The following is a 13,577-nucleotide window of genomic DNA, read 5'->3' as shown; positions in this document are numbered from 1 at the left end:
ATAAATTATGTAGAACAGGACGATAATAAACTGCACGATTAGGGTCACAAGTGACATGGTCCTTAGGCAAATAGATAAATTAAAACCTAACAAATCCCCAGGCCCTGATGAACTGTATGCAAGGGTTCTAAAGGAATGTAAAGAGGAGCTTAGCAAACCTTTGGCTAATCTTTTCAACATATCACTACAAACTGGCATGGTGCCAGATAAGTGGAAAATGGCAAATGTGATACCTGTTTTCAAAGCAGGTGACAGGTCCTTGGCTTCAAACTATAGACCAATAAGCCTAACCTCCATAGTGGGAAAATTTATGGAATCAATAATTGCCGAGGCAGTTCATAGCCACCTTGAAAAGCATAAATTAATCAACGAATCTCAGCATGGTTTTACAAAGGGGCATTCCTGCCTTATGAATTTATTAACTTTTTTCACTAAGGTATTTGAGGAGGTAGATCATGGTAATGAATATGATATTGTGTATATGGACTTCAGTAAGGCTTTTGACAGGGTCCCACATCAGAGACTATTGAGGAAAATTAAGGCACATGGAATAGGAGGAGAAATTTTTCCTGGATAGAGGCATGGTTGACAAATAGGCAGCAGAGAGTTTACATAAATGGGGAGAAATCAGAGTGGGGAAGCATCACGAGCGGTGTTCAACAGGGGTCAGTGTTGGGCCCCTGCTGTTCACAATCTACATAAACGACATAGATGAGGGCATAAAGAGCGACATCAGCAAGTTTGCCGATGACGCCAAGATAGGCGGTCGAATTCATTCTGACGAGGACATTAGAGCACTCCAGGAAGATTTGAATAGACTGATGCTGTGGTCAGAGAAGTGGCAGATGCAGTTTAATATAGACAAATGCAAAGTTCTAAATGTTGGACAGGACAATAACCATGCCACATATAAACTAAATAATGTAGATCTTAATATTACGGATTGCGAAAAAGATTTAGGAGTTCTGGTTAGCAGTAATCTGAAACCAAGACAACAGTGCATAAGTGTTCACAATAAAGCTAAGAGAATCCTTGGCTTCATATCAAGAAGCATAAATAATAGGAGTCCTCAGGTTGTTCTTCAACTCTATACATCCTTGGTTAGGCCTCATTTAGATTATGCTGCACAGTTTTGGTCACCGTATTACAGAATGGATATAAATGCTCTGGAAAATGTACAAAGGAGGATGACAAAGTTGATCACATGTATCAGAAACCTTCCCTATGAGGATAGACTAAGGGCCCTGAATCTGCACTCTAGAAAGACGTAGAATTAGGGGGGATATGATTGAGGTGTATAAATGGAAGACAGGAATAAATAAAGGGGATGTAAATAGTGTGCTGAAAATATCTAGCCTAGACAGGACTCGCAGCAATGGTTTTAAGTTGGAAAAATTCAGATTCAGGAAGGATATAGGGAAGTGCTGGTTTGGTAGTAGAGTTGTGGATGAGTGGAACAAATTCCCAAGTACAGTTATAGAGGCCAGAATGTTGTGTAGCTTTAAAAATAGGTTGGATAAATACATGAGTGGATGTGGGTGGGTGCGAGTTGGACCTGATAGCTTGTGCTACCAAGTCGGTTGCCGTGTTCCTCCCTTAAGTCAATGTGACCTGACCTGACTAGGTTGGGTGCATTGGCTTAAGCCGGTAGGAGACTCAGACCTGCCTCGCATGGGCCAGTAGGCCTGTTGCAGTGTTCCTTCGTTCTTCCCCCAACAAATGTTCAATTGTGACGAAACAGGCTTGTTCTGGAAGAAAATGCCAAACAGGACCTACATTACTCAGGAGGAAAAGGCACTCCCAGAACACAAGCCTAAGAAAGACAGGCTAACTCTCATGTTTTGTTGTAATGCTAGTGGGGATTCCAAAGTGAAGTCTTTACTGGTGTATCACTCTGAAAATCCCAGTGTTCAAGAAAGTGTCTCATCACTCATCAATACTCTTCAATAAAGGCAAGTGTCATTTTAACATTTATTTATGTAGTTATTGTACATGTCTTATTGTTTTCTTTGTAGGGAAATGCATATTTCATGAAAAATTTTTTTTTAATACTTTTGGCTGTCTGGAACGGATTAATTGGATTTCCATTATTTCTTATGGGGAAAATTAACTCGGCTAACGATAATTTCGGCTAACGATGAGCTCTCAGGAACGGATTAATATCGTTAGGCGAGGGTCCACTGTATTTGACTAGAGAAAACGTAATTCTTCCGACACTACCTACACAGCCGCTTTGTAAACAAATCTCACATTTACATCAATTTTTATTCTGTGAGTGTATGTACACCTACCATCCGACTTACGACCTGCTCGACTTACGACCACTCGACTTATGACCATGTTTTTTATGCCAAATTTCTGGGAAATAAACAACTATTTGTGTTGTACACAGTGTTTATCCTAAACCTTACAGTATAAAATACAGTACTAACAACATAAAAAGTAAAGTAAAACATGAAATACCAAAATAAAACAATAAAATAAAGTCATTACAAAAATGTTTTGTTGATATTCAGTAGTAAAGTTTGACTTACGACCATTTCGACTTACGACCGGTTTCTCGGAACCGAACTCAGTCGTAAGTCGGATGGTAGGTGTATCATGTTTATATGCTATGTAACGTGTTTCTTATATAATTTGGAGGAAAATATCATAGATGGATTACTGAAAATGTCTATATTAATGTAAAACAACACAATTATTGTGCCCAAGAGTAATTATTATTATGTAGTGTTACAGTGGCGTCATGAGTAGAGAGAGACTTAGCGATTTTAATGTGTACCTGCACACCAGCACAGTGTGTAAATATATTTAGGTACAGGTACACACGAGTATAATTATCAGAGTACATATAAAATATGCAATAACTTTAAAACACTTCAAATTTTTGAAAGTTTCCAGACATAATAGATGTGGTCATGGCGAATGTAAACAAACCAGGTCGGGCACACCATATTTGAAAGACCGCTTGCCGTATAGCAAATTTTGGTCATAATTTGACATCACCGTATTAGCGGAACTCCGTAAAGCAGGGCCCTACTGTGTATACTCTAGAATGAATAAAATAAGCTATAATATGGCAAGTGATGGCAACACTGGCAGTGGCAGAAAGCATCCACCGTTTACTCTCCCACTCTAGTATCTTCGCAGTCCATGACCCCACACCTAGCTTGTATTTATCTATGATTAGTGGTGAGGTTGTCATACATTGATTGATCAGGTTGATTGATTGGTTGATCAGACTCTGATCCACCAGGAGGCCTCGTCACAGACCGGGCTGCGGGGGCGTCGACCCCCAGAACTCTCTCCAGGTAAACATGTAACCACAGGTGTGGTCAAGACAGATGTATATATAGGCGAAGACATGATCACTGTGGCCAGTAGTGGTGGCAGCATCCACAGTGGTGGTGGTGGTGGCGGTGGCGGCCAGCTGCTGCCTTCTTCGTTTCTCTAGCTTTTTTTCATAGTTTCTAATCACTTCCTGAGCTTCTTGCTGATTGTACACAAATACTGTCTTATATTTATACAATATAAGACAAAATTATGCATCCCAAGGTCTGCTGCGGTCACTCAGCAGCACAACTCTTCCTTTTGACACTTGGTCGGCACTGAGATAGCCGTGGTTGTAGCAGCTGCACCTACAGCCACACAGAGGGTTACCAATTTCTATTTTGAAGCATTTGGCACAAAAATATGAAAAAAAAAAAAGGAAAACTGTCTAAAAATGACATTACAGGTCCACCATCACAAATCTGGCAATCAGTTATTTGGTGCCTTCAGCTATTCGGCACTAATTTTGGCTAGCATAATTTCAAATTTCCAGGGTCGCCACACCAACCTGCTGGTACTGTTTGGTGGCGCTACTTGCTGCACAAGTCATTCCAATTTCTTTTTCTCCATTTATTGTTTTAACCTGCTCACTTTTAGCCGTAGCCATGGTTCCAATGAATAAAAGAAATGCTTCTCATTATGTAAAGCTCCTACACAGTACATTATCCATTAAAGATAATGTGGCTTTACACAAATAACCCGCACTTGAGAGAGAAGCTTACGACGACGTTTCGGTCCGACTTGGACCATTTACAAAGTCACAGTGTGACTTTGTAAATGGTCCAAGTCAGACCGAAACATCGTCGTAAGCTTCTCTCTTTTATGTGCGGGTTATTTGTGTATCATTCCAGTCACGGTATTGTGCCTTTTTTTTGTTATTTGAGGTGGCTTTAAAGCCACTCTCGGTTGCCATGAGCTCAGTCTCATGAAGCAGGAGAATGTGATTTATTATTAAGCTAATATCAACACTACAGCTTATTTGCCCATCAAAATTGATCTAATATGACATAAGAAACAATATGAATAACATAGAACATGTTAAATACTCCAGAATGAATAATATTTGGCATAACACCGAGCAGTTCGACAGAGTTATGAAGAGGATATGGTAAGAAAAATACCATTTGCCTATCCTTGTCTTGGTGGCTTATATTAGAGAAAACGGAGTATAGCACAGGGCTAACTATGATATACACTCGTACTCCACCATAAACATGAAACAAAAAAGTTATTTTCTCTCTATAGATTATCACACATAGCAGCATATGTGTAGAGAACCTAGGATAACCCCAAAAAAGTCAACGTGGCTTATTTTTAGTACCTGGCTTGGATTAGCCTTACATGATTTTTGGTAAATATTCGATTCCCAGCCAGGGTAGAAACATTAGGCGTGTTTCTTTACACCTGTTGTCTATGTTTACCCATCAGTAAATGGATACCTGGGTGTTAGCCAACTAGTGTGGGTATTATCCTGGGACACTGACCTAATTTTCTTGAAATACTCAGCATAACAAGTGCCTTTCTATACAGTAGTATGTCACTCGTATTGTAGATAGTCTTAATGACCCTCGTGTAGTAGATAGTCTTAATGACCCTCGTGTAGTAGATAGTCTTAATGACCCTCGTGTAGTAGATAGTCTTAATGACCCTCGTGTAGTAGATAGTCTTTTTAGTATGATAATAAGATGTTATCTTCATTATAGAATAATAAGAAAATACAGTATTATAACATTTATATTATAATAATAAGGTAAAAGGACCCCAATGGAAATAAGTCACTCTGACTTTTTTGGGTTATCCTAGGTTCTCTACACATATGCTGCTATGTATGATAATTCTATGTAACTGTGTCTGTGTATACCTGAATAAACTTACTGATGTCAGCTAGGCCTGTATACCTTGTACATGTACGTGTAGTAAATAAAATTATTATTATTATTATTATTATTATTATTATTATATTATTATTATTATTTTCTCAGTTGTTTGTTGGGTTATCTTATTCAAACTTGGGCAATGTATGATGGAAATGAAAGAAAATGAAAGAAATCAGACCATAAATAGCGGAGTTCACTTCTCAGCCATTAGCGGCCGCTTAGCGGTATATTTTTGTATGGTTGTTATGGTTATATTCTCATTTTTTCGGTCTCATTTGATAGAATGAAAGATATATTACAGAAATAGATATGATTTTGATTGCTTTCATGACGAAAAGTACCTTGAAATTGCGCTCACAGCGAAAATGTTCTATTCTTTAGCGAATCTCAAGAGTAAACAAATGACGTCACCGTCCAATACCTGTCCGCCTGCCAGTCCAAATTCCAGTACAGAGTCAAGAATGGATTGACATTATTTATACAATTATTACAATAATGCAGCATTCTGCATAACAGTAAATCTTCTATTTTTTTGTGAATAAAAATTCCAAATGGTAAGCAAGAGTAATATAAGAGGGGCCTGTAGCCGTGACTAGTGAACAGAGAAAATGTTATTTTAGTGCCAGGAATGTCTGCATTGTTTATTCTGGACCCTATTTTGAAATTGGCATCTGTTGAAATTTGTGTGAAATCGACCAAATTGCCTATTTCTGACCACTTTATTGAGTAGTTGAAATAAGTGAATGGGCGATTTCTTGTACTCAGTTGACAGACTAGAAGTAAATAAGTTTATTCAGGTATACACAAATACAGTTACATAGATTATCATACATAGCAGTGTATGTATAGAGAACCTAGGATAACCCAGAAAAGTCAGTGACTTAATTCCAGTACCTGGCTTGGGCTTGCCATATATGATTTTTGGTAAATATTTTTTTTTCTCGGTTGTTTGTTGGGCTATCTCATTTAAACTTGGGCAATGTATGATGGAAAGATGCTTCTTAAGGTACAACAAAAATAAAAATGACAGACGATAAATAAGGGAGTTCACTTCTCAGCCATTAGCCGCCTCTTTGCAGTATATTTTCGTATGGTTTTTATGGTTGTATTCTCATTTTTTGGACTCATTTGATATAATGGATGATATATTACAGAAATAGACATGATTTTGATTGCTTTCGTGATGAAAAGTACCTTGAAATTGAGCTCAAAGTAGCGGAAATGTTCGATTTTTGCCGATGTTCAATGAACTGTGTAAGTCAAGTTGGTTAATTTTATTAAGTGTATTCTAACTTAACCACTATGTAGTTCAGCAAACTCGGTAATCCGGCACACTACAGGTCCCAATGATGCCGGATTTGTGATGGAGGACCTGTATTATTACTATTGTTTTATTATTATTATTATTATTATTATTATTAATAATACATATGTATTATAATTTTTATTATTATTACTTTAGGGTACTGGAGCACAAATCCAATTCCCTTAATCAAGAGCCCATCACCACGTACATATTAATAATAATAATTATAATACAGTGTAATAATAATAATATAATAGTAAGGAGAAACTTCAAAAGGCTGCCAGTAGTTGGCACCACCATCAGCAAAACATTGGTAACCACTACTAGTACACTTTTCACTTGTCTAGACTTTAGTCTATTAGTATTAGGTTAAGTCTGCCCGAAATGCCTCGGCATTATAGTGGCTTTCTTTACTCCAATCATATTATGATATGTAAACACACATTGTAACCTTTGCAAAGAAATAAATATTTTATTTATTTATTTATTTAAGGAACCTCCCTTGAGGGGGAAGTTCTTATGCTGAAATTGGCGTTCCACAGGGATCAGTCTTGGGCCCGTTGTTGTTTATAATGTATATCAGTGATCTTGATGAAGGAATTACTAGTGATATGAGCAAATTCGCCGATGACATGAAGATAGGTAGGATAATTGATTCAAACGTAGATGTTAGGGAACTTCAGGAGGATTTAGACAAACTCTATTCTTGGCCAGAAAAGTGGCAGATGCAGTTCAATGTAGATAAATGCAAGGTTCTGAAGCTCCGGAGTGTCCATAACCCTAGTACTTATAAGTTAAATAATGTAGAACTTAGCCATACAGATTGCGAAAAGGACTTGGGGGTTATGGTAAGCAGCTACCTTAAACCAAGACAGCAATGCCTAAGCATACGTAATAAGGCAAATAGATTACTGGGATTTATATCAAGAAGTGTAAGCAACAGAAATCCAGAGGTCATACTGCAGCTTTATACATCATTAGTAAGGCCTCACCTAGATTATGCAGCTCAATTCTGGTCTCCATATTACAGAATGGACATAAATTCATTAGAAAACATTCAGAGTAGGATGACTAAATTAATACATAGCATTAGAAATCTTCCTTATGAAGAAAGATTGAAGACTCTTAAGTTACATTCACTTGTTAGACGAAGAATGAGGGGAGACCTGATCGAAGTGTATAAGTGGAAGATAGGTATTAATAAAGGGGATATTAACAAGGTCTTGAGGATCTCTCTCCACGAGAGAACCCGCAGTAATGGATTTAACATAAGAACATAAGAATGTAGGAACACTGCAGAAGGCCTACTGGCCCATACGAGGCAGGTCCTTATCAAAACGACATCTACCTAAAGCTACTCAAGAAACAACTCCCGCACCCCCCAACACCAATCAAACCCAGCCCCTCCCACTCATATATTTGTCCAGTCTCTTCTTAAAGCTACCCAAGGTCCTAGCCTCTATCACCCCACTGGGAAGACTGTTCCACGCATCTACAACTCTGTTAGAAAACCAGTACTTACCTATGTCCTTTCTAAATCTAAATTTATCCAACTTAAATCCATTATTCCTGGTTCTTACCTGGTTCGACACCCTCAGTACTTTATTAATGTCTCCCTTATTTATGCCCGTCATCCACTTATACACTTCAATGATATCTCCCCTCATTCTACGCCTCTCCAGAGAGTGGAGATTTAAGGCTTTAAGTCTATCTTCATACGGGAGGTTCCTTACACAGTAAATCATTTTAGTCATTCTTCTCTGTATGTTCTCTAATGAGTCTATGTCCATCCTGTAGTAAGGGGACCAAAACTGAGCAGCATAATCTAAATGAGGCCTCACTAGTGATGTATAGAGCTGTAAAATAACTTTTGGACTTCTGTTACTTATACTTCTTGAGATAAATCCAAGTAATCTGTTGGCCTTGTTGCGCACACTGAGGCACTGCTGTCTTGGCTTTAGATTTCTGCTTACCATGACTCCCAAGTCTTTTTCACATTCTGTATGACCAAGCTCTACTTCACCTAGATTATAGCTTCGAGGGTTATTTTCATTACCAAGGGCAAGTACCTTACACTTATCCACATTAAACTTCATCTGCCATTTCTCAGACCAAGACATTAATATGTTCAAATCGTCCTGGAGTTCATTGATATCCTCCTCAGAGTGAATTATACGGCCTATCTTTGTATCATCAGCAAACTTACTCATGTCACTAGTAATCCCTTCATCAAGGTCATTAATGTAAATAAATTAGATAAGTTTAGATTTAGAAAGGACATAGGAAAGTATTGGTTTGGAAATAGGGTAGTTGATGAGTGGAACAGTCTACCTAGTTGGGTTATTGAGGCTAGGACTTTGGGTAGTTTCAAATTTAGGTTGGATAAGTACATGAGTGGGAGGGGTTGGATTTGAGTGGGACTTGCACATCAGAGCTTATTTCTTGGGAAGCATTGAAAATTGGGTTGGTCAAATGTTTGTTAGTGGGATGAATTGTAAAGGACTTGCCTAGTATGGGCCAACAGGCCTGCTGCAGTGTTCCTCCTTTCTTATGTTCTTATGTTCTTAAATAAATATTTTATTTATTTATTTATTTAAGGAACCTCCCTTGAGGGGGAAGTTCTTATGCTAAAATTTCGTTTGTATCCATAAATGGCAAAAGTTATTAATGAATGCAACTTATGGAATGCAATAAAGATGATTATTACTGATACAACAAACGTTAACACAGGGAAAGAGAATGGAGCTGTTTTCATACTGCAACGAATGTTCTCAGAAGTTGATTAGCAAACCACAATTTATCAGTTGTCAGCATCAAGTTTTGGACAGGATTCTGTTTGGATGAAAATCGTGGTGCTAAAACCAGTTCTCAAAACATTGAGTATCAGTTTGTATCCCAGTTGGTGAAGAATTGTGAGGAACTAAAGGCACAGTTTGTTAATGGAACAGAAGAGATCCTCCATAAATCAAGATGGAGAGAGATGAAGTTTTTGTACCATGTAACATGAGTGTTTAGATTCTTTGAAAAAAAAAAGAGCACTTTGATTAACTTTCAGAAAATTCCAAACATCAGCAATGCGAGGTGGAATTCAAGAGCCATTCTAGCTATTCTTGCATTCATTCTTATACTTAAAAGATGGAAGACTTTGGAGAAGATATGCAGATTCATTTCATACACCTGGACAGATTATTGGTTTATTGATCAGATGTACGATGAAAATGCCTTCAAGAATTTGTCAGAAATATTGAAACCTTGCAAAAAAAAGCACTGAACTTGTTGAAAAATCATGAGGCAGGAGCCGTCCGCACTCAATATACCAAGTAGTAATCAGTGTGCTGAACGTGCAGTCAGAGTTATGCAGGAATTGTATGCTGCTGCAGAAAAAAAAAAAACTGCAACTTTGCTTTATTCTAAGCAATGAGTAGTAATATATGTACAAACATGATAACAATGATGCTGTAAGTTGTTTTATTTGTTATTAATATTACTTGCAATATGCATTCAAGTAACTTGTTTTCATTACTCATTCTTTTCATTTAAGGGTGACATTTTCTAAAAAGATATTGAAATGATAGGTCATTTCTTGCTTTTAGGCAATGTTCATCTGATTAAGGTACAGGAATATTACGTTGTAAAAAAGTATAACCTTTCCACGCTCTCTGCTAATCCCTGAGTACCTTCCCCTCTTTCATACATTTATTGAACAAAAGTACCAACCACTCCAACGCTATATCCCCCTTCCCCTGTTTTTAACACTTCTGTCATACTGTCAGTTCCAGCTGCTTTGCCTCCTTTCATTCTACGTAATGCCTCGCACACCTCCCTCACAGTGGCATCCTGCTTGTCACTCCTAAAATAAAGTGTAGACATTTCTGGCACCAAAACATTTCTTCAGTTCATTAATCATGTCCCTAGCCCCCTCCTATATTACACTTGCCTTTCATTTTGAATTAATTTTCACACAAAAATAGATTCTCTATTTTTTGGATGAAATATAACCAAGAATGATTTGGTCATCGTTTATAGTGTCCCAATAATTTACTTAGACCTATTAAAAGCCCGGTACTCCAAGGCCTGGTGGCTAAAGCTCTCGCTTCACACGGTGAGTTTCCGAGTTCGATTCCTGGCGAGGGTAGAAACATTGAGCGTGTTTACATCGGTTGTCTGTTCCCCATCAGTAAAATGGGTACCTGGGAGTTAGTGACTGATGTAGGTCGCATCCTGGGAGAAAACTGACCTAATTTGCCTGAAATTCTCTGCATAACAAGCAGCTTTCTATGTAGTAGTATGTTACTGATGTCAGCTAGGCTTTGTATACCTTGTACATGTACTTGTAGAAATAGATACATGTATTATTATAAATAGACTAGGGGGTTTGTAGATGCGCCTTGCTTGTGCTCAGAAAATAAAATGAAATCATCTGTTTCAGTAGTATGTTTTCCATTCTATCAAATGATACCAAGAAACTGCCAACAAAACCTTAAAACCCACCTGAGAAAACACCTCAAAGTTGCTCTTTTAAACCATATATACGGTCACTTTTACTTTTAACATCCTGTACCAATTAGTGTAGTATTTTTTTATACTATGCCCATATTACTGTATACTAATGGCTCATTTCAAGGCAGGTGAAATTACTGACCTGGAGAGTGTACAGGGAGCCTTCACGGCACACATAAGTACGTATGATAAAACACCTAAATTACTGGGAACAGTTGAAGTTTCTTGAATTGTACTCCCTGGAATGCAGGCAGGAAATATACATGATAATATACACCTGGAAAATCCTAGAAGGATTAGTACCAAATTTGCACATGAAAATCACTCCTGCGAAAACAAAAAACTCTGCCGGTAGTGCAACATCCCCTAATGAAAAGCAAGGGCTCCATGAGTACACTGAGACAACACAATAAGTGTCAGGGGTCTAAGGTTGTTCAACTACTTCCCAGGATACATAAGGGGAATTATCAATAGATCCCTGGCTATTTTCAAGAATGTGCTGGATAGGCACCTAAAGTAAGTACCTGACCAGCCGGGCTGTGCTTCATACATCAGGTTATGTGCAGCCAGCAGTAACTGCCTGGTTGATCGGGCCCTGATCCCCCATGAGACCTGGTCACACACTAGGCTGCTGGGGCATTGACCCCCCCAAAACCCTCTCCAGGTATACTCCAGTTATACTTTCACCAGTCCCATTCTCTCATATCTAGGTCAAAATTTACCACACAGCTTATCTGAGTGAACTCAGCTCATGACTTAGATCTGCAAGAGGGACCCTGGCCTCAGTAGTGTGGTTCCAAGTGATGGTCACTGAAAGGGTTACAATAGGGCTCAACGTTGGTGAAATCTCTGTTGTATAAAATGTGTTTAGACCTCTAATTTTGTGCCTGTGTAATTCTATATATTTTCCATGTTTTTTTTTTTTTTTTTTAGTTCATCTCACTACCTTCAGGAAAAGATTCTCTGTCATTTCAGATTTTGTTTATTATTTTGAAAAATGTGAACACTGGAGCACTTGATTTTGGGAGTTTGGACAATGAAAGGGTTAATAATAACAACATATAGTAATAAAGCCTGGGTTATGTTTGCAGCCATTGTCTGGTGTATAATTTGTAACATTCATGTAGAGTTTCTCAGTTTACTGAGTAAAGTTGGTTATTATATCATTTTGCATTGTGATCACCTTTTTTTTTTATTCTTGTTACGTCACAAGTTTGTGTAATTTACTCATTATCGAAACCTATGTAGATATTCCTTCCACAACTAGGGGAAGGGACAGCAATCCCCACAACCATCACCAGGTCGACCTCTTTGCAGTAGCTTCTATGTATTTGTAATTGGCTGATTGGGGCTGCAAACACCAGTACCCTATCCCAGTGTTTACTCACAATGAAATACTACGACTTTTTCCTTTCCACATTTTTCTGTAAGCAAGATGTTGAAAATGTTATATATAGCCTCAGTACAAAATACAGGCAAAACATTTTTTTTTTTTTTACATTGTCCTTTCATTTGACACCAGGGTGATGAGAGACGGCCCAATGTGGATATTGGACCTCCTGCCAATAAGATGAGGCGTATGGAATGGGTAAGTAAAAAAAAAAAAAAAAAAAATTGATTCCTGTTTTTTATAATTTGGCAATTTTCTTTTTGGGTTATATTTAACAGCATACCCTTCAATATTTAAGTCTCATTCCATAATTAAAAATCAGTTCATGTGTAAAACTGGGTCACTTGGTGATGTGTTAGGGGGCAAGCAATCCTTACCTTGTTTTTGCTATGTTTTTTATATAAAATAGTAGAATTAACTACATCACACTGCTTAGCTTGCTCCTTAGATTTTATTGTAATATAGTACAGTATTTTCCATGTTTATGTGAATAGTAAGAAATTGGGTGCTTCGTAAATAATAAATTTGCCAAAGAAGCCAGTTATGAGTGATGAACCAATAAAGAAGGCTGAATCTTACATTTCAGTGGTATGGGTATATGAGAAATATGGTGTTAAGAAACTGCCTAATATCTGTAGAACCAAGGACAAACTATGCTCTTAAGTTTGGTGTAGATGGCCATTAACTCTGATTGTTTCGGCTGTATATGTACGTCGTACGAGCCACCATTTCGGATGTATATATACTCGATAATTCTAGCAGCTTCAAATCAAGCAGGAGAAAGCTGGTAGGCCCACATGTGAGAGAATTGGTCTGTGTGGTCAGTGTGCACCGTATAAAAAAATCTTGCAGCACTCGGTGCATAATGAGAGAAAAACTCCGACCGTGTTTATGGATTAAAACGCCGACTTTGAGATGTACATGTATTTTTCTATAGTATTTATGGTTGTATTCTTGTTTTCTTGGTCTCATTTGATAGAATGGAAAACATATTACAGAAATAGGGATGATTTTGATGAGTTCAACGATGAAAACGACCTTGAAATTGAGCTCAAAGTAGCGGGAATGTTCGATTTTTACCAATGTTCAAGAGTAAGCAAATCACACCACACGTCCAATACATGTCAACTGAGGAGTCTAATGTTCTTTCACTAGTGCACTGATATTATTTATA

At 37.7% G+C, this 13,577-nt stretch overlaps 1 protein-coding gene across 2 annotated transcripts in view; it reads left to right on the top strand.

Moving 5' to 3' along the window:
* LOC128693601 (zinc finger protein on ecdysone puffs) overlaps positions 1–13,577 on the top strand; it is a gene marked incomplete at its 3' end in the record, with an annotated part of 206,026 nt that overhangs the window by 78,659 nt on the left and 113,790 nt on the right. Inside the window, 1 exon segment of one of the 2 annotated variants that reach the window (XM_053783399.2) lies at positions 12,536–12,601. Coding sequence (XP_053639374.2) covers positions 12,536–12,601 — 66 coding nt within the window. 2 annotated transcript variants of the gene reach the window in all.

The sequence above is a fragment of the Cherax quadricarinatus genome, chromosome 2, assembly GCF_038502225.1.
Source record: "Cherax quadricarinatus isolate ZL_2023a chromosome 2, ASM3850222v1, whole genome shotgun sequence".
Taxonomy (NCBI): domain Eukaryota; kingdom Metazoa; phylum Arthropoda; class Malacostraca; order Decapoda; family Parastacidae; genus Cherax; species Cherax quadricarinatus.
This window is presented reverse-complemented; position numbering and strand designations above follow the sequence as displayed.